Source organism: Ambystoma mexicanum, chromosome 9 (genome assembly GCF_040938575.1).
Source record: "Ambystoma mexicanum isolate Mex_15411 chromosome 9, UKY_AmexF1_1, whole genome shotgun sequence".
Taxonomy (NCBI): Eukaryota; Metazoa; Chordata; class Amphibia; order Caudata; family Ambystomatidae; genus Ambystoma; species Ambystoma mexicanum.
The window spans coordinates 181,798,129-181,824,600 of NC_090931.1; the positions used below are offsets into that span (position 1 = coordinate 181,798,129).

Here is a 26,472-nt window from a genome sequence, read left to right on the forward strand (position 1 = left end):
TCTCAGTAATCATCCTTACAATACTGGCGACAAGCCGTCCTGACTGCGGCGGAGGACGACGGTCATAAAGGACACACAGGGAGTGCTGGTTGTGACGGGAGGACCTGTTCTACAGACAGACCCCTGAAGAGCTGACGGGGGATTTGGGGGGGTTGCTGAGACAACCACACTGTATTTTGGCACGCAACCTGTGCCGTGAAGGCAGCATGGAGACGCAGACCTGTTTGCTACAACCCAGCATGATTTAGAGGTGTATGAGGAGGTGCTCACAGGGACGCGCACGCGCTAGAGTCTGGTGCCTTAATGGCCCCACAATGGCACAGCAAGTAAGGAGTGCGGCATGTGCTGGGCGACCCTGGGTTGGGAGGCAGAGTGAGACTGATGAGATGCTCCGGGCTGCGGGAGCGCTTGTCCGGGCTGCAGGAGCACTCGTCCGTGCTCAGGGGTGCAAAGGAAAGGACCCGACTGTGTGTCTGTGTGCAGCCATTTTAGGTTATAGTTTGGTTGCTGCAGCAACCAACAAAAATGCTGTTATCTACGCTGTAGTAACTCTGAGTTAGAGCAGCTGGTTTCCTCACCCGTTATCCAAGTACATTTATTCAGAGTGGGCTGCAGCACCCTCACTTACTGGGAGGCAAATAAGTAAAGGCCACCAAAGTATAAGCATAAATTCATTCACAGAGGTCACCAGAGTGAGCAGTTCTAAATATGCTCATAAGTAAATTTACATTTTGCTAACAGCAGTTGCTTTCTGAAGCTGCAACATGGCAAACATTTGTTGACCGGCCTTATTCTTATCTCACCCTGGTGAACCGCTGATAAAGTGGAAGGACTGCAAGGAAGACTTCCTCTAGTTTTTTTTTTTAAGCAGTATATGGGACAAATTATGCAGTTGAGAGGGAGGTTGCTTTGCTCTACCATTGTCTTGGTAATACAGGACAAGAAGTGTTTAAAAGGCTTCCAGAACCTACTCAGCCTCCGACATTAGTATTGCCAAGCTGGAAAAACACTATGAAGTCTGGGAGAAGATATTGGTGAGATACCATTTTGGGACTAGGGATCAGAAATGTGGCGAAATCATAGAAGATTATGCCACCGCCCTTAGAGGCCTCACCATCAAATGTTGGTTTGGTCATTGCTATGATGAACATATTCGAGACCAATTGATAATTAAGTGCTCCAATGACAGAATAATGGAGGAACTGTGGAAGGAGAGTGATCCAAATTTAGAAAGGACAATTTAGATCCCCAAACAAGTTGAGCACACTGCTCCATGTATTAAGCAGCTCAACATTGAGTCAGACAAACCAGCTGTAGAGAACAGCTATAGAGGTTAGTGCGGTCTCTGGCGCAAGTAATCAACATCAGGAGAGCAAAAAGACTAGTGAGATGAAGCGTGGTGATGGCAGGAGGCCCAAGAAATTCTGAAGTATAAAAGAGAATTGGGATTCACAGAGACAAGGGGAAGGAAAAGCAATCGTCCTGGTGATCTGCAGCAGAAGAGATGTTTTAGATGCGTAAGTTCCCAGCGTTTTGCGAATTCGAAAGAATGTACTGCAGTATATGTAGAATGCCGTTTGGGTGGTATAAGAAGCCATCTGGCTAAATTCTGCAGGATCTCTGCCAAGTCTGGGAGTGCACAAGAGAATGATTGTGGCGATGGAGATTCGGATTCAGAATCTTTTGGGGGTGTGGTGGATGCAGTGATGGGGACGAAACCAAAAAAGCCCAGATCATTCTTTGGTCACGATCAACAGAGTTGAAGTATTAATGTTGATTGACGGCGCCACTGATTACAACTTGATTGGCAAAGACAGCTGGAAATTGAAGTTTAGTCACTGTGTTCTGAAAGAGGCTAATGCATATGAAGAAAATCCTATTAACATAATTGGAGAGATGCATGTTGAATGGGGGTTTCAAGGGAGAGATATTATGAGTAACGTTTTTTGGTGGAGATTTGCTTTCATGGAGCAGTCAAGCAGCGTTGGGGATCAAACCGGATCCCAAAGCTATGCAACCTGTGTATAAGGTAATGGTGGAAGCTACAGAGTCTGAGTGCAAGGCGCGTGTTACCAAGGAAGGGACACGTGACACCTTGGAGAATGCCATTTTGTCATGGGTTCCACGTATCTTTGAGAATAAAGTTAGTTGTCTGGGGAAATGTATGCACAAAATCATGTTTAAGCAGGGTGCAGTTCCTGTGGTAGTAAAAGTAAGGACTGTGCCACTAGCATTAAGGAATGAAGTGGAGGTTGATCTTGAACGGATGTTGGGTGAAAGTGTGATTGAGCCGACAGAGGCGTAAGAGTAGGTGAGTCCAATTGCTGTGGCAAGGAAAGCCAGTGGGGCAATGAGGCTATTCATCGATTTTAATAGTGTTAAACAAGAATGTCATTGCTGAAAGGTTTCCACTGCCCAAGATTGCCAAATTAATTTTGGATCTGCCCTGAGCCAAGGTATTTTCCTTGATTGACCTAAAGTTAGCATATGATCAAATTCCCTTGCATCCTAACTTGTGTGAATGGACTGCGTTAATTACCCATGTAGGTATGTTTAGATGTGTGCGTATGCCCTTCGAGCTTGTGTCAGCAGCAAGTGTTTTTTAAAGAGTAATGCACACCTTACTTGGTGATTTTTACTGGGGTCAAATTCTAGCAGGATTACATTTTGATTTGTGGGTGTGATTTGGAGGATCGGATTGCAGGCTACGCTTGATTGGAGAGAAGTTGTGTGAGGGTGGTCTTTGACGTTGGAATAGTGTCATTGTCAGAGGAATGAGGTTGAGTATCTTGGTTACTATCTGTCAAGTTCAAGTATTAAGCACAAGACCAACACAGTTAAAGTGATTGTGGAGCTGCCTACTCCTAAGAGTGAAATAGAAGTGTCATTGTTTCTGGGACTGGTCGAGTACTAAGCTACGTGTATTAAGGGGCTGTCAAGTAAAACATGGGAGCTTAGGAGTCGGACGAGAAAAGGGGTTAGATTTGAGTGGTCTCTGGAGTGCGAAGAAGAATTCAGATGTGTCAATGACTGCATTGTGGCGGTGCCCGTGCGCTGTGGCTTCAACGGCAATCTTAAAACCATAGTTTATACAGATGCGAGTGATTTGGGCCTAGATACTGTTTTGATGCACGAAGATGTTGCAGGAGATGATTGCATGATCGCGTTTGCGTCCAGGACGCTAAAAGATGTAGAGAGGAGATATTCCGTAATTGAATAGGGAGGCTTGCATGGTGTCTCTAGACACATTATGAAGTGGGTGACGAGTTGAAGGGTTGAATTTTGTGGTTGAAAATGTAGAAGGAAAAAGAAATGTAGTTGCTGATGCACGTTCACACAATGCTGTTGTGGAGGACGACTCTGGCAGTGACGATAGGTTCGATGATGATGTCGGGGATATTTTTTATGTCAATGAGTGCTTAGCAGAGGACAAATGGACTAAAGCGAGTGAGGAGAACGAGGTGTATCTGTACATCAAACTTTGTGTTAGGGAGAAGTGGCATGGTGACGGTGAAGGGGATAAGGAGTCAGTATTCATAACATAAAAACATGTAAACATATTAAGGATGAATTGTGTGTACAATAAGAGTTGGTTCGCAGAGGAGAGCGATTGCTAGTACCAGAAGGCATGATGGATGCCATGATAGTTAGGTCACAGAGGTCACATGGGTATCTCTAGGACCAACTCAATCATAAGAGCAGACTTTTGGTGGCCGCAAATGGATGTTGACATTGAACAGCAAGTCAGAGACTGAAATTTGTAAAGAAAGTGACAAGGTGTTGAAGACGAGAGTACCTCCCATGGTTGTGCCAACTGTGCCGCGTGTTCCATGGAAATTCATCGCCATTGACTTGTTAGGTCCTTTGAATCTACCAAGAGTCAGGGACAGTTATGTCATTTTGGTTATTGGCATGTTATCCAAATGGCCTGAGGTGGGAGTTTTGAATTAAATCACCACTGCCAATGTGATTGCGTTTTTGGAAGGAGTGTTTTTGCAGGAGGGATTTACTTCCAAGATTGGCAGTGACAACGACCCTCCGTTCACGTCATTGGAATTTGAGCAGTGGCTGAACGCTTTGGGGATAGAGCATAAAAGAACCTCTTTGTACCATCCTCAGAGCAATAGATGGGTTGGGCGAGTATCACTGTTGCCAGTAATGAGAAATGGAAGGATGCTGTGTTGCAGAGGGTGTTCCAGTATAGTGTCACTCCACATGGTTCAATGGAAATGTCTCATTTTGAACTTTTCAAGGGGCAGAAGCCTAATATGCTTTTAACACCTAGATGGCTCTGTAAGTAAAGTTTAGTAAAATTGGTCTCTGTGAAAATAAGAGAGCGTATTGTCAGCTATGGGGAGCTGGCAAAGGAGAGGTATGACCGGAGATGAAGTTGTTCACACAAGAAGTTTGAGGGGCATAAGGTGAATATGTTGTTGCCAAGAAAGGGAGGGAAATGTGATGCAATATTTTCCACTGAGAAAGTGATTGAAAAAGATAATGGCAACACAGTGAGTGTTCGGTGGGGAAGTGTGAAATAAAGAAAGGGTGGCTTCTTTTAAGTGAGATTACCAGCTCACCCAGTGTAAATTACTTTCTAAAACAAAAGTAATGATATTACTGAGGAAAAGAGGTGTGTTGTAATGTTAACTCTTTTCCTCCTGCTCAAATGTTCAGTGTTCCTTTGTACATCGTTTACTGTCATTCATCCTGCGTTACTCGTTTCCCAGCTTAGAATGTTGTGACTTCACTGCCTTCTATGTCACCGAAATTATTATGGTTTGACAGGAAGAATGTTTGGGGTCAGCTGGGAGAGAGCTTGAAGGAGTTACAGAAGTCTTACCCTTGGTGCTTGCTTCTGAATAAACCGTACCTTTCACCATACTGAGGTCTCACTATTCATCCTTACAATAATTATCCTTTCATTTGTTTGAGAAGGGGCAATGATGCACAGGGCTCTGGGGATTTCAGGTTGTAAGCAGTTCAGCGTTATTCAAATTTGCATTCTGTGTCTCGCACCCTACAGCAGATCAAAGTGAAGAGTCTAGAAAATGCTGAGAAGAACCCCAAAGCCATTGAAACCTGGATTGAGAGCATCAGTGAACTGCATCGCTCAAAGCCTCCTGCAAATGTACACTATACTAGGTAAGTTCCAGCCCCCTAGAGCATACACTGCAGCTATTGTGTTCAATGCTGCTTACTAAATGTGCACTACCCCTATGTGAGTTAATGTTCCTAGGAAATCTGCACTTAAATGATGCATGTGAATTTACCCTGTGCCTTCATCTGTGAAGGTCTGATCTTGCTTCATCTAGCTTCCTACCTCTGGGCAATATGCCTTGCATGTTGGCACTAGGACCCCACCCATCCATCAAAAAGTATCTCACCAAGGTCACTGTCTAACATGAATCTGGCAGTCTGTCTCAAAACTCTGTTCACCACTTAGTTGTGACCGTGGATCACAGACCAGCCCTTAGATGGGTCCCTGGTCTAGAGCTTTGCTCAGCCCCTAGAGCACATCATATATTTGTGTTCTGACCTCTTATTACAGCTGGGATTGTGACTTGGTGCTTCGTCGAATCCCTCCAATAGGATATCCTGTCCCAGAACTCTTAACAATCCCTCGGTTGGATTCCTGAACCAGAGCTCTTATCGACCCTCTACTGGAATCCTCCCTCAGTGCTCTACCTCTCTAGGGATTCTCCACCCATTGCACACATAATTCACGTAACCGCTTGTAGCGGAGTCCCTGATCTATAGCACTGGGAACCTTTCCTACTCAACCTGTAGAAACGGAGATCCATTTCAAGATCCCTTTCCATCAATTGGAGTTGGCATCTTGTCCCAGAGCTTTACATGCTCCCCAGGCTTGTGATCCTTTCCTAAAGCTCCACTCGCCTCCCTGAGCTGGGATCTGGTCCTATAGTCTGTTGGATGTCTTCACAGAGGCACGGAAACTGCCCTCCTGAACACCCGTGACAACCTGCTCTCAAACCTTGAGTCCAACTCTCCTTCTGTTCTCGGCCTCCTTGATCTGTCCACTGCCTTTGACACGGTCAACCATTCCACCCTCATAAAAAGGCTATGTGATACCCTACGCATCACTGATCGGACTGGATTGGTTGACCTCTTTCCTCTCGAATAGGCCCTCTCAAGTACAACTGTGCCTGTTTCTCTCCTCCATCTCACTCTCCACCTGCAGCGTCCCTCAGTGCTCTATCCTCTCGCCATGGCTCTTCAACGTCTACCTTGCTCCTCTCACCCATCTAATCTCCACCTTCTCTCTTCATTTTCAATGCTATGCTGATGACACACAGCTCTCCTTTAAGCTTCCCTCCTCTGCCTCCTCTCCTTCCTCTCTCGTTCCTGACTGTCTGACTGCTATTCAGGCATGGTGTGCTTCTAACGATATCTGCCTTAATGCCAGTAAGACTGAGATCCTCCTCATTGGGACTCCTGCCCCCTCTTTCCCACCTACTCTCTGGCCACCCTCCTTCGGCCCCCTACCCTCACCCTCTTGTGAGTCAAAAAACCTGGGTGTCATCTTTGACTCCTCTCTCTCCTTCTCACCTCACATCGCTGACCATGTCAAGAAATCTCACTTTCAGTTTCACCTCCTCAGAGGCGTTCTCCCTTTCCTCACCTTCGCCCAGAAACTCAACTTCTCCAGAGCTCTGGTTCTCTCTAGGCTTGATTACTGCAACAACCTCCTCCTTAATCTGCCTCTTTCCTCCCTCCGCCCTCTTCAACTAATCCAGAATATGACTTCAATACTTATCCTTGGCCTCCAGCCCAGGGGCCTCATCTCTCCAGCCCTAAGATCTCTCCACTGGCTCCCTGTGACTGCAAGGATCAAATTCAAGACCCTCTGTACCATCCACAAGGATCTCACTACATCCAACTCTCTCCCTAAATACCGCCCTGCTAGAGTTCTTCGGTCTGGTAACTCTATCTGCAAGTCAGACGCTTCTCCCAGGTGGTTAGTGGGGGGTAGGTCTCTTTCTTCGGCAGGGGCCTCCCTCTGGAGTGACCTTCCTGCCCCCCCCTATCTTGAGCCGGATCTCCTTAAATTCCAGAAGCTTCTCAAGACCTTCCTTTTCTCCTCTTTTCCCCTTCCCCTCTCCCTCCCTTGCTAGTTCCACCTGCCTCCGTTTGGTGGCCTGTATCCCTCATGCGCCTTACAGGGGCAGGCCCTCCTTCGACCAGTCTCCCCCTCGCCCCTTACCAGCAGATGCCCTCAGCTATCCTAGCCTGACGAGCCTACTGAGTCTGGTTCAATCCCCTCCCTTGCACTAGATGACCCCAGTCCATTTTCCCTGAGCACTTGCCCTCCTGGGCCTCCCTTAGCACTTGCCAAGCCCCTTGCATTCCTCCCCCTTCTCCCTCTTCCCCGCTCCCTGCACTTCTTGTTATTGCACTTGCACAATCCGAATGTCACAAGGCCGTGAAGGACCATTTCTGTTATTTTCTCATCTGTCTCCCTGCCCTCTCCCTTGTCTTGTGGTGTCTGGAAAATACTTTTTGATGTATCGACGCCATACAAATGTCCAATAAATAAATACAAAAATAATACTTATTATTATTATTTAGCATTTATATAGCGCTACGAACTTTCAGGCATCTGAGCGCTGCTTATTATTACCCACGGTGTGTGGTGCTCATTTATCGACCTCTGGAGGATGAAAGGCTGAGTTTGGCCCTGCCGGGATACGAACCTGCATCAGCAGGATTTGCACAGATGTCAAAGCGAGCGCTGTACTCGCTGTGCTATTGGACCGGCATAGTACTTCCCAAATCTAGGAACATATTTTCCTGTCCCATCCCACAGCTCAGTCTACTCATCTATAGGCAGTTTCTTGTTCTTGAGAATCACCTAGCAGCCAGAACTTGGATACTGCCTCAGAATTTGCCCACCTCCTCAAGTAGTATCCTGTCTGATAGCTCATCCCACCCCATTAGGTTGTAGCATACACCTTACAATACTAAATGTAAATGTTTAGAAAGCATTTTATGGCAACCTGGTGCCTCAAGTCGGGAGCCCAGTGCTCGTGCAATTTTACCCTAAAAGAAGCACAATTTTAATTTGTTCATCTCCCCTGTTTACATCACTTTTACCCACACTGCTTTCTGACTTTGCTGTTTTACCTCACTTAGATATACTTTACTATGATTGACCGGATCTACCTTGCTTTCTTGTATTAGGCACACTGATGTACACCATTATAGCACACCCCAATCACCTACCTCAGTTTGTGCCATAGGGATATAATGCAGTGACTTGCCTCTCTCTCTGCCCTAGGATCATACTTCATTATTTGATTTACCTCTCACCTCTACTGCTGACTTAACTCCGTCTGCCCTGTTGACAAACGTGCTTCTTTGCTGTGCTAGCATACGCCCTTCATTGTGTGGTGAGCTGCTATAACTCCTAGTTCGTTTTTGTAAGTTGTGAAAGCCGCAAGAGACTGTGTTGGTCTGGCTCGCTACCCCCACCAAGTCACTGTAACATTCCATCAGGGCTGTTCAAATCCTCATCATCAGAGTTGTCTAAAACCCAGCTTCCAAATAGGACTTTTAGGTGAAGACTTGTGGCTGTTTGTATTTTGCTACACTTGCATTTTGCCTGGCTAGGTGTCCCAATTTAGATTTCTGCTTTAAATCATGTCACTGCTTGTATTTTGCTGCACTTGCATTTTGCTTGACTAGGGCTCCTAATTTAGATTGCTTCTTTAAATCTCTTCACTGTTCTTATTTTGCCACACACGTTTTTCTTCCCAGAATATTCCAAAGGTAGGTTTGTGTGGTGGGTCAGAAGAATGACAAGCACTTGCGTGTTCCATTTTGGAATATTCTTTATTAAAAGAAAAGGTGAAAACTCCTAACTTTCCCTAAATTATGGGTTTTCCATACCTAACAGAAACTAACCAGGATGCTCGCCGGGCATCAATGCGTCCAAAAGGAAGGTCTGTCCTCTGTCCAAAACTAATCTAACCTGTTCCTGCCACTATCAAAAACAACTAGGCCACAGTAGAATGACTGCCTTCTCCTGTGGTCTGCTTCTCAGTTCACTTTTGTAACGTATTTGTAGGTAGTTCTTGGTAACTACTTTGATCAAGTCGTTTAGTTCAGATATGGGGCTCTTCAATTTCTCTACCGTGTCCTTTACATTTTGTTTCTCCTTCCGATTTCGTTGTGCTCTCATTCATTAAACATGCAACTTTTTCTCCACTCGATGTCCACAATTTTCCTTGGCTGAAGCAGGTAGGGCTGTTCCCATAATTATTCTCACTCTCCTTCACCACTTGATAGTTACTGGGGCCATTATGAGGATTCCAGTAACGATTCTCACTTCTCTCCACTTCTTTGGTCTTACTGGGATGAGTATGAATGTTCCAGTAAGGTTTCTCGTTATTCTCTACTACTCGTTCTTTGCCGGGATAGGGGTCTGAATGCAAATAATCATTCTTAACTTTCTTGGTTATTACATCTTTATTGAGATGAGTATGAGGGCTCTCGGATAGATTCCCACTCTTCTTCAGTAACTTCAACATTAAGTCCCCACTGGGACAAGGTATGATTCTTCCCTTTGTTCTTCTTAGTATCCCTCCCGGGTCTCCCGCCTTCCCCGTTATCTGTTACTCTCAGGGTACGCATCACCAGGCCTGCTTTGAGGATGGGATTCTTTCCTTGGTTGGTCAGGTTGGCTTCTCGGTTTCCTTCTCTTCGTTTTACCCGCTCCGTGCTGTGGTCAGATAAGTAGTATCAGCACCGTTATTGGACTCCCCAGTCCACCGACTCTCGGCCAGGCCCCCACTTCGGATTCGGTTGCTTGTCTGAGCAAAGGTGTAACCAGGATTGTCTAACAAGTGGGGCCTGAAGCTAATGTATTTGGGCCCAACGCAGTGACATTTACAGATTTTGGGTGGGCCTTGCCCGCTCAGGCCCTACCCTGTCTACGCCTCTGCGTCGGAGGTGTTCGTCTCTCAATTTCTCTCGCTTCAGGTTTTCCCCATGTAGGGTTTTCACGCCAGCTTCCCTCTTATAAGGAAACTGCATGTCTGTCTTCTTCAGCTCTCCTCGCACAGTTTACTTGATACTCCAAGGCTTCTCTCTCATTCAAGTCTCCTCCTTGATGATGCATTGCTTGACCCCTTCTCGAGGATCCTACCCTTGAAAGTTATCTGAATTGACCCGGACTTGCCTGCGGACTGACCAGCTACTTCTTGGGTCTTGTTGCATCTGTCATTCTGAGTTCTGACTTGGGACTCCAAATACTGAAACTATGAGACAAGAAGCCTTCCCCTGCACAGGCCGATCTCCTGCACATACAGGGGCTTTGTTGGACAAGCTACTTTGTCTCCGCCGCAACAGTTACTTTCCCCAGCTAGATCACAGTCTTCATAGCTGTCCCCTGCCTGCATCGTATTCCAGAGGTTCCCTGAGTTAGTCGCATCTTGATGGTCTCCTTCTTGTCATCCATCTGTCCAATCACAGGAATGGTCTTGCTCTTGCCAGAGCTCTGACCTGCTTGCTAGCTGGACATAATCCCAACACTGAAATTAACCTCTGCAGCAGCAACCACTAGAGCTCCTTCAAAGAAACCAACACGCAAAGTAAGTTGGCCCAGCAGATTCTGAAACCTCTGGGGTGGATACCTGTCCTGCCTCCTCTCTCCTTGCAAAAGCAGGCGCAAAGTCCTTACCCTACCTCTCACTTGCCTGGTCATGATTGGGTGTAGTTCTGACCAAGGATTCCCACCTGCACTCCCCACACCCTACCCCAAGGGCTTACGTCTTGGAGCACTTACACCTACATGTCCCTTTGAAAGGTCTAACTTCGGGGCTGCGTTCGTGGCGTGACCCCAACCTTTGTCCAAACACCTGATGGTGCTGACTGTGTTCGCAGTGGCCTGGATCACACATATTCTCATAGACTTATCACGACCCCGCCCTCCATCAAGTGCCACTAGCTGACTCTCCACACCCACAATCACACCAGTAGTAGTATAAGCACAGTGGTGTAATCGAACCAACGCCACTACCACTGCAATCGTACACCAGGCCCACCTAGAAGAATTTTGAAGCACAACCTGTGCACCTGTGGCGATTAGGTGGAGCACAGACTGTTGTAGGTGCTAATCGTTTTTATCACAACCACAAGAACCAACAGAAGAAGCCAAATACCTGAGCGGGCACCCTAACATCAAAGTGTCACCAATGGCATTGAGGTATGTATAATACACCACTCCACTGGCTGTAGAAATGGCTAACCACACACATCACTATGCAGCAAGGACTACGACATAAATTCAGTCATGCTGTTCACATAAATTGCATACTTACACCAGACAACGCCTCAACACCTCTGACAGCACAATGCAGCACAGACCTACAATATATTTGGGCACGCTGAACACAAAGCAAGTCTCTATCACTGACACCACCCCTACTCTTCTCAGCACACATCCACATGTCTGACCGCATGGGTTGCTTTTCTACCGGAGCCTGACCAGCCCTGCTAAGCATTTTTCGGCCAAATGCGCACATAACCATTATAACCATGCCCCATGACCTCCAAAACTCTAGGCTTCGATCCTCCGAGAGTGTGCCCACTATAAACGCATTGAGACTATAATAGCGCTATGTAAATTACAAGTATACTTGGATAACTTTTTGGGCACTAGGTCTCATCTACTTTAGTAGGGAAGGACACGTGCTAGGGCTTTATTTTATAAGGTAAGTGTAAATGTGGTTAAACTATTGTCTTGATTCTTACCTGTTAACTGGTTTTACATTACCTCCCTTTGTTTCTTCACTTACTTCATTACTGTGTGCTAGTGCTCGTACTTGAATCTGATTTAACTGTCTGAAAAGTAAAGTTCTGGTGCACATTAATTAGCAAGAGCACCAAATGGCTAATGTGTATACATTCAGATTGTGAATTTAGTAATTTTGCTTGACTTTCAATTTCATTGCAAATAATTTGTTTCAAGACCCATTAAATATAACTGTAACACAGTCTAACTTGAATTATTAACAGTGCTGTTTGTTGTCATTGAACCTTTGACCAGCCCCACACTTTCTTCTCCGAATCTAGGCCCTACTGCTCAGTCACCTATTATGATAGTTTGGCTACACTTTAGTGTATTTTCCTATTCACAAGAATAGGGTGTGTGAAGGCATAATGAAGCAAGACACGGACAACAGACTTAAAGTTCAAAGACAAATTCTTTATTAAACCAAATGTCAGGATGGTAAAAAGCTCAACTTGTCCAATGCTAAGGTGGGATTTTCCTACCTGAACAAAACTAAGGAAAGTCTGAGTCCAAGAGTACAACTTAAGTCTGTCTGTATCCAAAACCTATACTTGCCCTCACAGCTAAATTTAACCAATGTGTAGGAACATCAAAATCAAAAGAAACTGTGTTCAACAAAACAACCCTCGGGGTTCCTTTCCCCAAGGTCAAGGTAGTATCGCAGATAGGTCTCGGGGTTCTCTTTCCCGAGTTCAAAGTAATATCGCAGATGGGGCTCGGGGTTTCCCTTCCCCAAGTTCAAAGCAGAATTGGGGTTGCCCTCCCCAAGTTCAAAGCAACTCAGTGTCACAGGAAAACAAAGCATACTTCAAAGTCAAGTGAATACTCCTTTTGGGATTCTTCTTTTACAGTGTCTGTCTTTTCCAATTTCAAGTTCCTTGGTCCAAGCACAGTTGTCAGACCACACAGTCCACCCATCACAGGTCGCACAACCCAGAACCCTAAGTTCACAATGTCTTTGGCTTTCACAATTCCGGGTTCCTTGGTCTATGCGCAGTTGTCAGACCGCACGGTGCACCCATCACAGGTCACGCAACCAGGAACCCTACATATAGCTTCACCCTTCTTTGCTGTCGCCGGGTTAACCTTTTGGCTTTTTCAAAGTATGTCTTTTCCCCACTGCCGGTCACATGATTAACTCTTGGCTTTGGTAATGCAGGTTTCTCAGTACATTTGGGGGGAGGGTTGCTTTTGACACCACACTTTTAAATAATGTATTCGCTCTTCCTTCTGTAATTTGTTTAGGAAGGTTTTCCAACCTCTCTTTAATTTACCCAACAGCTTTCTTGACTTCTGGTTGGTTAAACATACATTGTTTTTGTTTTCTTTATCTTGAGGTGATATTAGATACAAACCTCCCAGCTCGTTATTAAAGAACAGTTAGTTCGCACTAGGGTTTCATTTAGTAGGACCTTTTTAACTGTTCTGATAATTGATTGCAACTTAACAACCGTTTGCGGTTACTGTTTCTGCATTCAAACGCTTTCGGAAATGGGCTTTAATTCAGCGGCATACACGTATGAGACTCACCAGTGTTTCTGAGCACAGGGAAACTCACCGGGTCTTGCACTCGTCTCTCCTTGCTACATGGGCGGCTCTGTGCGCCACTTCTGCCATCAGTGCCCTCTAATCTGCCCCTACGATACTTTGGGGTTCCTGGCACGCCCCGAGAGAACAAGCTTTCTTCTGAAGGCTTTTCAGGACAGACTTCACCAACGCCGCTCTCCGACCACACAGAAAAGCGTTCCTGCTCCAGTGCCAGACACGAGACCCAATTCACACACTTACGGTTTTGGCATCTTGCTGCGTTCTGCTTCATAGATCGGATTCCCACAGCTTCCAGAAGTGGTTTGCTTTCCTTCTTCTTTCACGGGTGTCTTCACAGCTACTCTTGGTCGGGACTTCCACTTCGGCCTCAGCTCAGACCCTCAGTCTGACTTCCACTCCGACTCCCGGTTTGACTCCCTGTCTCTGAGGAGGGCTATATATAGTTCTTATAGCTCTATATAGTTCTTAATCGCTTTCAGGTGTTGCTCATTAAACCTAGTTGCCTGACCATCTGGAAAGTATTTAGCTGGACGTGCCTGGTTCTCATACCCCTCTACAGGCTTTTTCTCTGTCACATTAGCAGAGTGGTAAACTCGGTTACTAGTGTTTACTACTCTTGATTGCTTCTTCCTTGTCTCAGTACTGTTAGACGGGAATCGTGGGAAAATAAGGGGAGAGGTCTTGTAATAGCCCATGAAGGCTAGGAGTGTTTAGGTTGTTACTTAATATAAAGAGGGGGATACCATGTGTTGCCTCAGGGGATCCCACTCCCAGTCACCACAGACCCACCACCCATGTGATTCTCCCTCGCTTGTCCATCCCCTGGGTTGGGATCCAAGAACGATGGCCTTTCCCTGGCCACCTGGCCACCTGCACAGAGGATTAATGGGGAATAGGAGAGAGAATACCCTCAGGTTTCTCACAGGTGGTGTTTGATTTAAAAAATATTTGCTTTATTCCCTCCATAGACATCATTGTGACATCTCGCTTTTTGCTATTGTCTTGAACCTTTCCTGACTTTTGTATTGTAGGTAAGTGAAGCCTTTTTGCTCTGCTTGCCTTGCTGAGCTTATCTGTTTTGGGGACCCTGATCAGTCCTAATGGGCTATCTGTGTTCTCCATAGTAAAATTCTTTTTTATTTCCTTGCACACATCACCTGTGGTTGGTGGTAGAGGCACTTTGTGTCCCTATAACTTTGTTTTCGGTAACTTTGTAGTTACTTTCATGATGTGTCCAGGATGGATTGGCAGCAGCAGATACTTTTTTTAATTATTCTTTTGTATAGCTCATGGTATAGCTTAATGCCACTTAGTGTACCATATACTCTAAAATGGCCTTGCCATGAGATTTTAACATGTCCTTTATCTAGCTTGTAGTTTTACCCTTTTCGTGCTCTGCCAGGGTCAGTTTTTCCAAATACAACAAGCCCTTTCGCAGGAAATGTGACAGGTCTTTGTATGTGGCCGGATGTGGGGGCTGGGTCTGCTGGACCCAGTCCACATCCAAGCCAGAGTGTATGTTGCTGAGAATAGGCAGTGGCTAGAGGCTGTCCAGGATTAGACCGCCCCTGCCGAGCTTGAATGGTGCAGATTCTTACCATTGAAAACTGATCAAGTGATCCAACCGTACAAATAGATTTGCGCTCCATTCCAACACTCAGCAAGCATCCTTCGTTAAATGCTGTCAATCACCATATTTCATTGTTTAAAGTCTGATTGACCAAAGAGCAGAATTGTATCCCTCCAAAACCGATTTAATTGCAAGGCCCCAACTTTCTAGTGTTTCACTGAGGAATGGATATATGGCAATTTGTGTCATGATGCCTACCCCCGGGCATCAGGACCAAGCCCATCAGCTCCGGAAGCAGGCATCCAGATACCTTTTAAAACCCCAACAGCCCCGGCTGGGGGCTGTTTGGGTTCAGTCCTGGCACCTTAGGCGCCAGGCTCATAGGCTTTACTTACCTGATGCAGACCATGCTGCTAGTGAGTCCAAGCCAACGTGAGGCCTGGATGGGACTATTTTTCTACAGGGACTATTTTTTACTCTGGCGTGGTTCTAGGGAACTTCTTACCTGGAACTACTTTGGAGGCTATTTAAACCACGCCCGAACAACAGCACACGCTTCGCGTTATTCTGCATCCAGCAGCGTAACGCTCACCGTGCTTGCAGTCTGCATCCAGTCTTCTGCCACACCCGCCTCGAACCTGGAGCTCCTAAAACCAAGAGGAAAGAAAAGGACAAGATTAGAAAACTAACTATTTCGAATTCCTCACCTGATTTCGGATCCATCTCGCCTCCGGATCTGAAGGAACATCATTTCTGTACGCGTCGCATCTCCAGCTACAGCGCCGCGCCATACTCACCAGTCCTCGCAGCATCTTTCGATTCGGCGCTGCCTCCATCATTTCTTCGCCGAACTCCGGCACCTGAGGGACAAAAGAAAACAACAAGGTGAGCCGAGAAAACCAAAAAATAAAACACTTATCATAGACTTACCTGATTACCACCGGCGGCATTATTCTATAACTCTCCACATCTTCATGTGCCGCACCTGCAAAGGGAGAGAAAACAACACGTTAAACACCGGCAACATTTACCGGATGGCGTCGGGTAATACAGACTCTTACCTGAGCGCCACCAACTGCCACAAGGGGTATCTTCTTACGATCTTAGTTGCAAAACAAGGAAGGAAGGGGGGACAAGAGTGAATCATCGGACATATTGAACTCTATGAACTTGATACTTACCGAACCTTGCCTGGAACTTCAGAGTCAATACTCTCCGGAACTCTCCCACGCCTTCAAACCAGTGAAGTAACTGGCATCATCGCACCCCTGCAATCCACGCAGGATGGAGAGCTCATCATTTAAAAATATAAGATGAGGTTCCTAAAAGGGAATATCGGAGGTGACAAGAAGGGAGAACGAGAACAGTGGAAGGGGGCTATCACTCATATCCACGGATGGCTAAATCCCTTTCTCCACTTGCAGGAGAATACTTCTACGGCTCAAGCAGACGAGATTAGGCGGGCCAGTCCAAACAGTCATCTCTGCACTACGCATCACGTTGGTGGAGACCGCAGCTGTCCGGGTCCAATCGACAATCCTGTGGGAACCAGGCAAAGCCTATCTACAAATCCCCACCCGGGCGTCATGGAAACCTCAGAAAACGACAAACTAGCCCTATTGTTAGGGGAATTTAGGGCAGAAGTGCACTCTGCGCGCCAAGAAACTAATGCCCTCAGGAGAGAACTTATTGTGTCAAAGGAGCGCACTGATGATCTTGCTAGACAATTGCTGCAAAACCAAGCTGGGCAAACACCATTACCTGGGCTCGGGGGGAATCCAACTCCTGTTTCATCGAGCAATCCTGTGCAAGTGGTTCTACCAGGGAGCATTCCTTTAGCTCCACCCGAACGTTTTGCTGGGGACCCGAAAAAGTTTGCCATGTTTATGAACCAATGCCGATTGCACTTTTTATGCAGACCTGGAGCTTTTCCGAACGACCAAGCCAAAGTAGCCTTTGTACTATCATACCTTAGTGGCAGTGCAGTGGATTGGTCAATTCCACTAGTCAACCTGGCTGACCCTCTTCTTCAGGATTTCCAAGGGTTTCAATTGAGCATGGAGAGACTATTTGCCAGACATTCACAGGGACAGGCCCTGGATAGCGAACTCTTATCCTTACCACAAGGTAACCAGGATCTACTAACCTATATCACAACCTTCAATAGGTTGGTGGTGGAAACCGGATGGCTAGAGGTAAAACGAATTACATTATTTCATCGTGGATTTCGGGTGAACTCAAAGATGATTTGGCCCAAGTTGTGAACGCACCTCAGGATTGCGCAGAATATATAGACTTAGTGGTCCAGTTAGACCACCAACTTCAGAATAGAAAGGCTGATCAAGCTAAGTTCGAGAATCAGGTATTGGTTAAACCCAATGTTGCCCTCAAAGGAACAGATGCACCAGAACCGATGCAGATCAGGGGGGGGGTCAAGGGACCCTTAACTCAAAAGGAAAGAGAAAGGAGACAGCAGATGCAATTATGTCTGTACTGTGGGGCCTCAGAACACTTTCTACGGGATTGCCCTATAAAACCTTCCAAAAAAGTAGTCGGAGTTGCTGATAAAAATCAAACAGAGGCTGATTCGGGAAACGACCACGCCCGACAAGCGTAGAAGTCTGCTTGCCGTGCTTGAAGAAGGATACTCAGACCTCGCACTTCATCATACCAATGGTCCTTGTGGATCCAAGGCAGCCATCACGCATGCACACAGTAAGGGCATACATTGATAGCGGGGCCATAGGAAACTATGTGGACCACGAATTGGCTACTAGGATGAATCTATCTCTCTGCAAAAAGACCACTTCGGATGTCATCACCACAGCCGTTGGAACTGAAATTGCCTCTGGGCCTGTAACTCATTCCGACACAGAGATGACATTATTGGGTCAAGATGGGCATCGAGAGACTATTGTGTTTGATTTAATCAAAGCCCCGCAGTTCCAAATAATACTGGGGATACCTTGGTTGGAAACACATAATCCTTGTATTGATTGGCGAGAGAAGAGAATAACCTTCCCGGATTGTGCACATACTTGTTACCCGGAAAAACCCTTGAACCAAGGCCTGGCCACAGTTGCTACTCCAGTCGTGCAGTTACCTCACGAATATCCAGAATTCCAGGATGTTTTCCAAAAAGAACAGGCCAACACCTTACCACCTCACAGATCATACGATTGTCAAATCGATCTCATACCCGGTGCACAACCTCCATGTAGTAGGATCTACGCCCTTACGGAACCCGAAAACCTTCACCTGTGACAATACTTGGACCAATACCTTGCTAATGGTTTCATTCGTCCATGCAAGTCCCCTGCCTCTTCAGCTTTGTTCTTCATGCCTAAAAAGGAAGGTGACCTCAGAACGTGTATAGACTATCGCGCATTAAATCAGATCACGGTTAAGAACCGATACCCATTGCCTCTGATCCCCGAATTACTAGACCAAGTAAAGGACGCTTGCATCTACACTAAATTAGATCTCCGAGGGGCATATCATCTGGTACGTGTAAAGAAAGGTGACGAATGGAAGACTGCCTTTCGCACTAAGTACGGGTTATTCGAATACCAGGTGATGCCCTTCGGGTTGTGCAATGCACCAGCAGCCTTCCAGTATTTTATGAACGATGTCCTTCATGAACTCATTGACGTCTGTGTTGTCGTATACATAGACGATATTCTAGTGTACGCCTCCTCAGAATCAGACCATGTGACGCACGTTCGTGCAGTCCTTGAGAAACTACACCAGCACAAGTTATATGCAAAATGGGAAAAATGCGTTTTTCATGCTACGGAAGTCGAATTCCTTGGATTTATCCTGACTCCAAAAGGAGTCCGAATGGACTCTCGAAAGGTGGACGCAATTCTCAAGTGGCCATCACCCAGTTCAGTTAAAGGGGTACAAAGCATGCTCAGATTTGCTAATTTCTACCTCAGATTCATTCCGGATTTCTCACATGTTGTACACCCTATCACAGCACTTTTGCGAAAAAACAAACGCTTCTTGTGGACCGAAGAAGCTGAAAAGGCCTTCCAAGAGCTGAAAGCGAAATTCACGTTTGCACCTGTCTTAAAGCATCCACGCACTGAACTTCCATACATAGTTGAAACTGATGCATCCAGTTTAGCCATGGGAGCTGTCCTGTCCCAGAAGGATCCTGAAACCGGTCAACTTCACCCAGTAGCATTTTGGTCCAGAACGTTCTCAGCACCCGAATTAAACTATGCTGTTACCGATAAAGAGTTATTAGCCATAAAATCCACTTTCAAGGCTTGGCGGCATTATCTTCTCGGTGCCAGGCATACCATTACTGTAATCACCGATCACCGAAACCTGCACTATTTAAAAACAGCCGATGCCCAATCGTCGCGCCATCTTCGATGGGCATTGTTCTTTGCCGAGTTCGATTTCGTGATCACTTATCGACCAGGCTGTAAAAATGGCAAGGCAGATGCCTTATCCCTGAATAGGGATGGGAGAAGCATATGCAAACCCGGAACCCGGTGCCTATAATTTCAGAACACAGAATTCTTGGTATAACTACTCTACAGACACTAGAGGATATTCAGGTAAAGATCCAACAGCCCTGCAGGACTGGGTAAAGAAAGGCCCGGACTACTCAGTCATCAATGACCTACCTTATTATCAAGGGCGACTACGTCTACCACACAAGAAACTACAAGAACTAGTCATCTCCAATTATCATGACACCCTGATGGAAGGGCACCCAGGTATCGCAAAAACTGAAGCTAAAATTAAGAGACAATTCTGGTGGCCCACCTTGCAAAAAGACAAAGACGTAAAGTAATTTGTGATGTCTTGTGGCATTTGCACCCAAAACAAAAGTCAGAAGAAAAAACCAGCTGGCCTTTTACAACCTTTGGATATTCCACCTACACCATGGCACACCTTATCTTTAGACTTTATTACAGATCTACCTCCATGTAATGGATTTAACACCATTCTAGTTATTGTGGATCTTTTTTCCAAGATGGCCCACTTTATTCCTTTAAAGGGATTACCTTCTGCTTCAATTCTGGCCAAGGAGTTCCTCGAAAACATTGTTCGAATACACGGATTTCCTTCCGTATTGGTCTCTGACCGAGGTAGTCAATTAATTTCACATTTTTGGAAGAAATGTTGTCAATTGGCACAAATCGACGTGAGGTTATCAACCAGTCACCATCCCCAGACCGATGGTCAGACAGAGAGGACCAACCAGACCCTTGAACAGTATCTACGTTGCATGCTATACCAGACTGAGAGTAATTGGAAAGATATTTTATAGATTTCCGCGTATGCATACAATAACTCTGTACATTCAGGAACCGGACAAAGTCCCTTTTATACCATATATGGACATCACCCTAGAACCTCAATACTAGATTCGCCTCAGCATTTAGAAATGCCTGCAGTTAGTCATTTGCACTCTATTATTACACAAGCCTTTAAAGAGGCAACAGTACATTTGAAACAAGCAAAAGAGAAATATAAGAAAAATGCTGACCAACATAGAAGTGAAACTCCACAATACCAGATTGGGGATCAAGTTTGGCTGGCTACAAAACGCATACCTCTGAAGGGAACTCGGACTTTTAACCATAGATATTTGGGACCTTACACCATTAAGGCCATTATCAACCCGGTGGCCGTCAAATTGGAATTACCCTCTAATATGCGAATTCATCCTGTCTTTCATGTTTCACTTTTAAAACCAGTTCAACCAGGAACAAGATTAACCAAACCACCCGACCCCATCTTGATAGATGGAGAACCTGAATTTGAGGTAAAAAATATCCTGGACTCCAAGATGGTTAAATCAAAACTTTTTTTATTTAATCGGTTGGAAGGGCTACGGACCACAAGAAAGGTCATGGGAGCCTAGTGACCACGTTCATGCACCTCGGTTAGTGAAGAGATTCCATCGGGACTTCCCAGATAAACCAGGGCCAAGGGGAAGAACAACTTTAGGAGAGGCCTTGGGTGGGGGGGGGTGCTGTCATGATGCCTACCCCCGGGCATCAGGACCAAGCCCATCAGCTCCGGAAGAAGGCATCCAGATACCTTTTAAAACCCCAACAGCCCCGATTGGGGGGTGTTTGGTTTCAGTCCTGGCGCCTTAGGTGCCAGGCTCATCATGGAAATCAGTCGAGCTCATAGACTTTACTTACCTGATGCAGACCATGCTGCTAGTGAGTCCAAGCCAAAGTGAGGCCTGGATGGGACTATTTTTCTACAGGGACTATTTTTTACTCAGGCGTGGTTCTAGGGAACTTCTTACCTGGAACTACTTTGGAGGCTATTTAAACCATGCCCGAACAGCAGCACACGCTTTGCGTTATTCTGCATCCAGCAGCGTAATGCTCACCGTGCCTGCAGTCTGCATCCAGTCTTCTGCCACACCCGCCTCGAACCTGGAGCTCCTAAAACCAAGAGGAAAGAAAAGGACAAGATTAGAAAACGAACTATTTCAAATTCCTCAACTGATTTTGGATCCATCTCACCTCCGGACCTGAAGGAACATCATTTCTGTACGGATCGCATCTCCAGCTACAGCGCCGCGCCATACTCACCAGTCCTCGCAGCATCTTTCGATTCGGCGCTGCCTCCCATCATTTCTTCGCCGAACTCCGGCACCTGAGGGACAAAAGAAAACAACAAGGTGAGCCGAGAAAACCAACAAATAAAACACTTATCATCATAGACTTACCTGATTACCACCGGAGGCATTATTCTATAACTCTCCACATCTTCATATGCCGCACCTGCAAAGGGAGAGAAAACAACACGTTAAACACCGGCAACATTTACCGGACGGCGTTGGGTAATACAGACTCTTACCTGAGCGCCACCAACTGCCACGAGGGGTATCTTCTCACGATCTTAGTTGCAAAACAAGGAAGGAAGGGGGGACAAGAGTGAATCATCGGATATATTGAACTCTATGAACTTGATACTTACCGAACCTTGCCAGGAACCTCAGAGTCAATGCTCTCTGTTACTCTACCACGCCTTCAAACAAGTGAAGTAACTGGCATCAACGCGCCGCTGCAATCCACGCGGGATGGAGAGCTCATCATTTAAAAACATAAGGTGAGGTTCCTAAAAGGGGATATCGGAGGTGACAAGAAGGGAGAACGAGAACAGTGAAGGGGGCTATCACTCATATCCACGGGTGGCTAAATCCCTTTCTCCACTTGCAGGAGAATACTTCTAAGGATCAAGCAGACGAGATTAGGCGGGCCAGTCCAGTCAGTCATCTCGGCACTAAGCATCATGTTGGTAGAGACTGCAGCTGTCCGGGTCCGATCGACGCCCCTGTGGGAACCAGGTGAGCGTAACAATTTGATGATAGCCACAATGGACATTCCTCTGCCAGGAGGGCATTTATAATAGAGGTATAATGTGCCCTACGTTCAAGGACAGAAACCACTACAATTCTTGTGGCAACACAGGCAATCCCAAAAACAATTCGGATTTCACAGTAGATGCTGCTATTGCATCACCAGCATAGGCTGCATAGATCTTAAGGTTCTGGAAGGCTCATCTGACAATATTACTGCACTTTCGGCCTATTGAGCCTCAGTTTTAAAAAACAAAAATAGGTAAGTAATTGCTGAAATTTAGTTTTAGATTCCCCTGAAATTTTTTCGATTGATGTTGCAGTATCTTTTAATAGAAAAAAAACATTTTTTAGGTGCACTAAAACTTATCTGTAGAAATAAAAATAATGTAGACTTATTTTAATTATTGCTCATTTAAGACACACATACTTTAACACCTTCATCCGATTGAAGTGCCTTGAGCCTCCTTCCTATTGTATAACCTATTCTTGTTCTCCTATGTACTTTGCTCTGTCGAATTGCAGTCTCGGACGGACTGTTCCTAGTCGCCACTGTGATGTACTGCACCAGTAACCATTTGAACGTAGTGTGCTCTCTCCCTTGCTGATATAACTTGTTCTGATATACTGATCGGTCTGTCCTGCTGATATTACTTGCTCTCTGATGTACCTTTTTTTCTCCCCCACAGGCCAATGCCTGACATAGACTCTTTGATGCAAGAGTGGTCTCCAGAGTTCGAGGAGTTGCTTGGAAAGGTTTGTTGTTGTGCCAAAACTGCTTTCTGCTTCTCAACCCTCTCTCTTGCAGACACATTTTAATATTTAAGGACTGTTGCAGAAATGATACCCATAACTGATGTTTAGTGCATTATCTCTGATCTTCTCAAACAATGTATTGTGTTCTGGTACAAAATCAATATTCTCAATGTGGATTTTATCAGTGCCGGTGCTCTAGCGCTGAACCTCTTTGTGTCCGTTTTATTGTTTTTAGGCAGTATCTGTTGCCTCCACCACAGCTTGCTTTACCAGCAGGAGTACCTGCTACCTGCCCTGATTTACCCCTTGAACGTGCATCCAAACTCTGCTCACCCTCCGGCACGTGTATTTCTTTTCATAAGCATTTGTATAGAAAATGACTACTACCTTGGCCCCAACATTTTCCCTTGACACAATAAAGTAGCTTTATTATATAACATTTTATAGTTTGGCACTCAAATTATGAAATCTTTTTCTTCCTTGTCTGTCCCGGTTTATCTTTATTTCGCTCGAATAGTAATAATATGATCTTTTTGCATCTCCTCCCTTTTAACTTTTGAATTCCTCCGATTGACTTCATCGCTTTCTTTGTGATATGCTTTTTGTTGAAGGTGTAAACATCTAAACATCCCTCAAACAGAGCAAGGAATGTTAACAAATAGGAGCACTGTCAGGAATACAACAGTCTGGTCCAGGAGGCTGCAGGGCATATATGTAATACAGGTCAAGTCTTTGGGGATCTGCGTGTGTTACCAGGTCTGCAACAAGGCATTACACTGTGGATCTGGAATCGCGCCATTGCCCCAATTTAAGATGCAGAAGGCATTTCTTATGAACTGAGTGAAAAGCAATTGTGATGACAAACAAGTTGTTGAACTCAGAGGGGCGAGTTGAACGCAAGTTGTGGCAAAGCCAAAGGACTATCAACATATAAGTAATTATCAAGCCCGACAGTTAGCAGAAGGATAAAGAGCATCACAAAGTGTCAGGGGTAATTGGTTGTGTGACCTGTAATGGGTGGACCGTGTTGTCCAACAACTGTGCCTACAATGACTAGCTAAACCTGGGAAAGAGCCAAGAAGAGGCCAGAGTCAAAGGCTGTGTGATACAAGTGCTGAAGTGAAGAAGAGCATTTCGGATACAAGTTAAAGGAAGTACCAGTGGAAACTGTGTGCTACTGGTGAATCTAAAGAGACTCAAGCCATTTGGACCTTTTCTTGATCTTGGGGACCATGAGATATTCTTGAACTGTGTTGATCTTGGGAAAAGGGAACCCTGAGATACCCTGCAACTGTGGCAAACTTTGGGAAAAGACCCTGAGGTATTTTTGGATTGCGTTACACTTGAGGAAGGGAACCCCTAGCCTTTTCTTTGTGGTACTATTTGAACTTGGGGAAGGGGAAGCTGTAGAGAAGCCCCTCAACGCTCACACCAGAGAAAATGCAACCCACTAGGCAAAAAGGCTCAGCACACCTCTTGCAATTCCCTATGGAATATTTAAGTTGACAAAAAAACATGAAACCTAACATTCCAAAAAGCTATTAGAAAACAGGGCGAAAGAGATAGTTCATTAAAAAATATAATTTGTAAAATTATTTTGTTTTTTGGGCACTTAAATATACCTTGTGGAATATTTAAGTTTAAAAAAAACATGAAAAATAGCATGATAAAAAGAAGTCATGCTTAATTACTATAGCAAGCTTTTCTTTTCACTAACAAACTATTAAACGAAAAAAGACAGTATTCGTAGGAAATTTTAATTTTCACTTTGGCCACTAGAGAGGGTGCATCACTGTTAATGCACAACTTTCCCAGCTGAAGAAGGCAATGGGCAATTTGTGGGCTATAATGAAACTGCAAGCTATCCCGGTTCGTATAGCCCGCAAATTGGCCAATGGGGAAGGGTTATTCACTGGCCCAGGGTTCTAATACTGTATAGGAATGTCGACACTGTTATGTTTCGGCCTTAAGAAGCAGTTGGATGATGCTGTTAGCGGAGCTGCCTTCATCAGGATTCATGGATGTTCAATGAATGAGAATTCCAGTGGGTGTCTGCAAATAATCCAAAATAGTTCTGTGAGTGTCAGAGGAGTATGTATTAGAGTATGTTGAGTAACATGATATCTATGAAGCTGTTACTGCTTTTGATATTTCTAATTAAAACCTGGTTAGGGCTTACTGTGCACGTATATCTGGGCATGGCTGTCTGGGGTCCGCTACTGCTTGTTTGTACGAGACCTGTGGATTTGTATGAATAAATCAATGAATGAATAAACTATTAAGTGTGTGTCGTTGCACACCTTGGTGTCTGTGTCTATACCGTTGTTGTGGGCCACAGACATGTCACAATACCTCACTGGGCGCGTCTTGATGTTCAGAATATACACCGCTGAGCTTGTCGCCATCTACATAAAATGGGAGAGACCCAGACAATTGGTATGATCTGTCTAGCTTTCAAAAATGATGGTTGAACATTTGGTGCGGTTGCAAAAGATAGTGGGGACCACATAGGTAAAAAATAAAAATAGTAAGGATGGTATATAATTCCCCCTGGTCATGCGTGCCACAGTGTTGGAGAGGCAAAAGCACCGTGGTGGAATAGTGCTTGCGCGCATACTGAGAATTGCTAAAGTGAATGCCGAAATGCATCTGACGAGTGCAATGAATAAAACACTCACCAAACCGGTATTATTATGAGAGTTTGTGTGTAAAACCCGAGGGCTTACAAACCAGGCCACTGATGAACAGACTACACTGGGTCCGGACAGTCTCTAGATGTGGGAACTGAATGCGTGTATTAACAAAGGCATGCAAAGACATGTGGGTGTCCAGAAATGCAACATCACCCATCTACATGCATGAAATGTGTCCCCATGTGGTTTAATACCCAAAATGATAAGGATGTTCATCTTACCTACGCTGTATGTAGTCCGGTAAACACTCAGACAGAACATGTGCGCCTGCACTAGCTAGGGCGGTGCACTGGGCCATCTGTGTATCACTGTTGATATGGTTACCATGGACATGGCGCACGAGCATCTAGGAAGAAAACGGTCGCCATCTTTGAATGGATCTGGTCATCAATAGCGTGGGGGCAAGTCTGTGTGTTCACAGGTACGAGGAGGTTCAGGTGAGGACCCGGCAGTGGTATATTAGTCGAAAAAATGTGTCACACCACCATTGGAGTCAACATATCAGTCTTTGTCCTTCCCAAGGGCAGTCCAGCATCGAAATGCATGGCAATTCTCTTCTGAACAAGAGTACCAACAGCAACGTCAGACATGTGTTTCGGCCTGGTTGGGCCTCGTCAGTGAGGTGGAGCTGTGCCTCTCTTAAAAACGGTGAACAAGGGTTCCATGTCTAGATTTCCCTTGTAATTTAGGGTGAAAACCTAAAGCTACTTAATATGCACAAACAAGGGGGGGGTTCCAGGAGTTTCTC

General features: G+C 45.4%; 1 protein-coding gene across 2 annotated transcripts in view; it reads left to right on the forward strand.

Annotated features, from left to right (window-relative positions):
- IFT46 (intraflagellar transport 46) overlaps positions 1–26,472 on the forward strand; it is a 229,254-nt gene that overhangs the window by 164,705 nt on the left and 38,077 nt on the right. For both annotated transcript variants that reach the window (XM_069614429.1, XM_069614430.1), the window contains 2 exons: positions 5,024–5,142; positions 22,965–23,031. In XM_069614429.1, the coding sequence (XP_069470530.1) occupies positions 5,024–5,142; positions 22,965–23,031 (186 nt within the window). The remainder of the gene's footprint in view (positions 1–5,023; positions 5,143–22,964; positions 23,032–26,472) is intronic.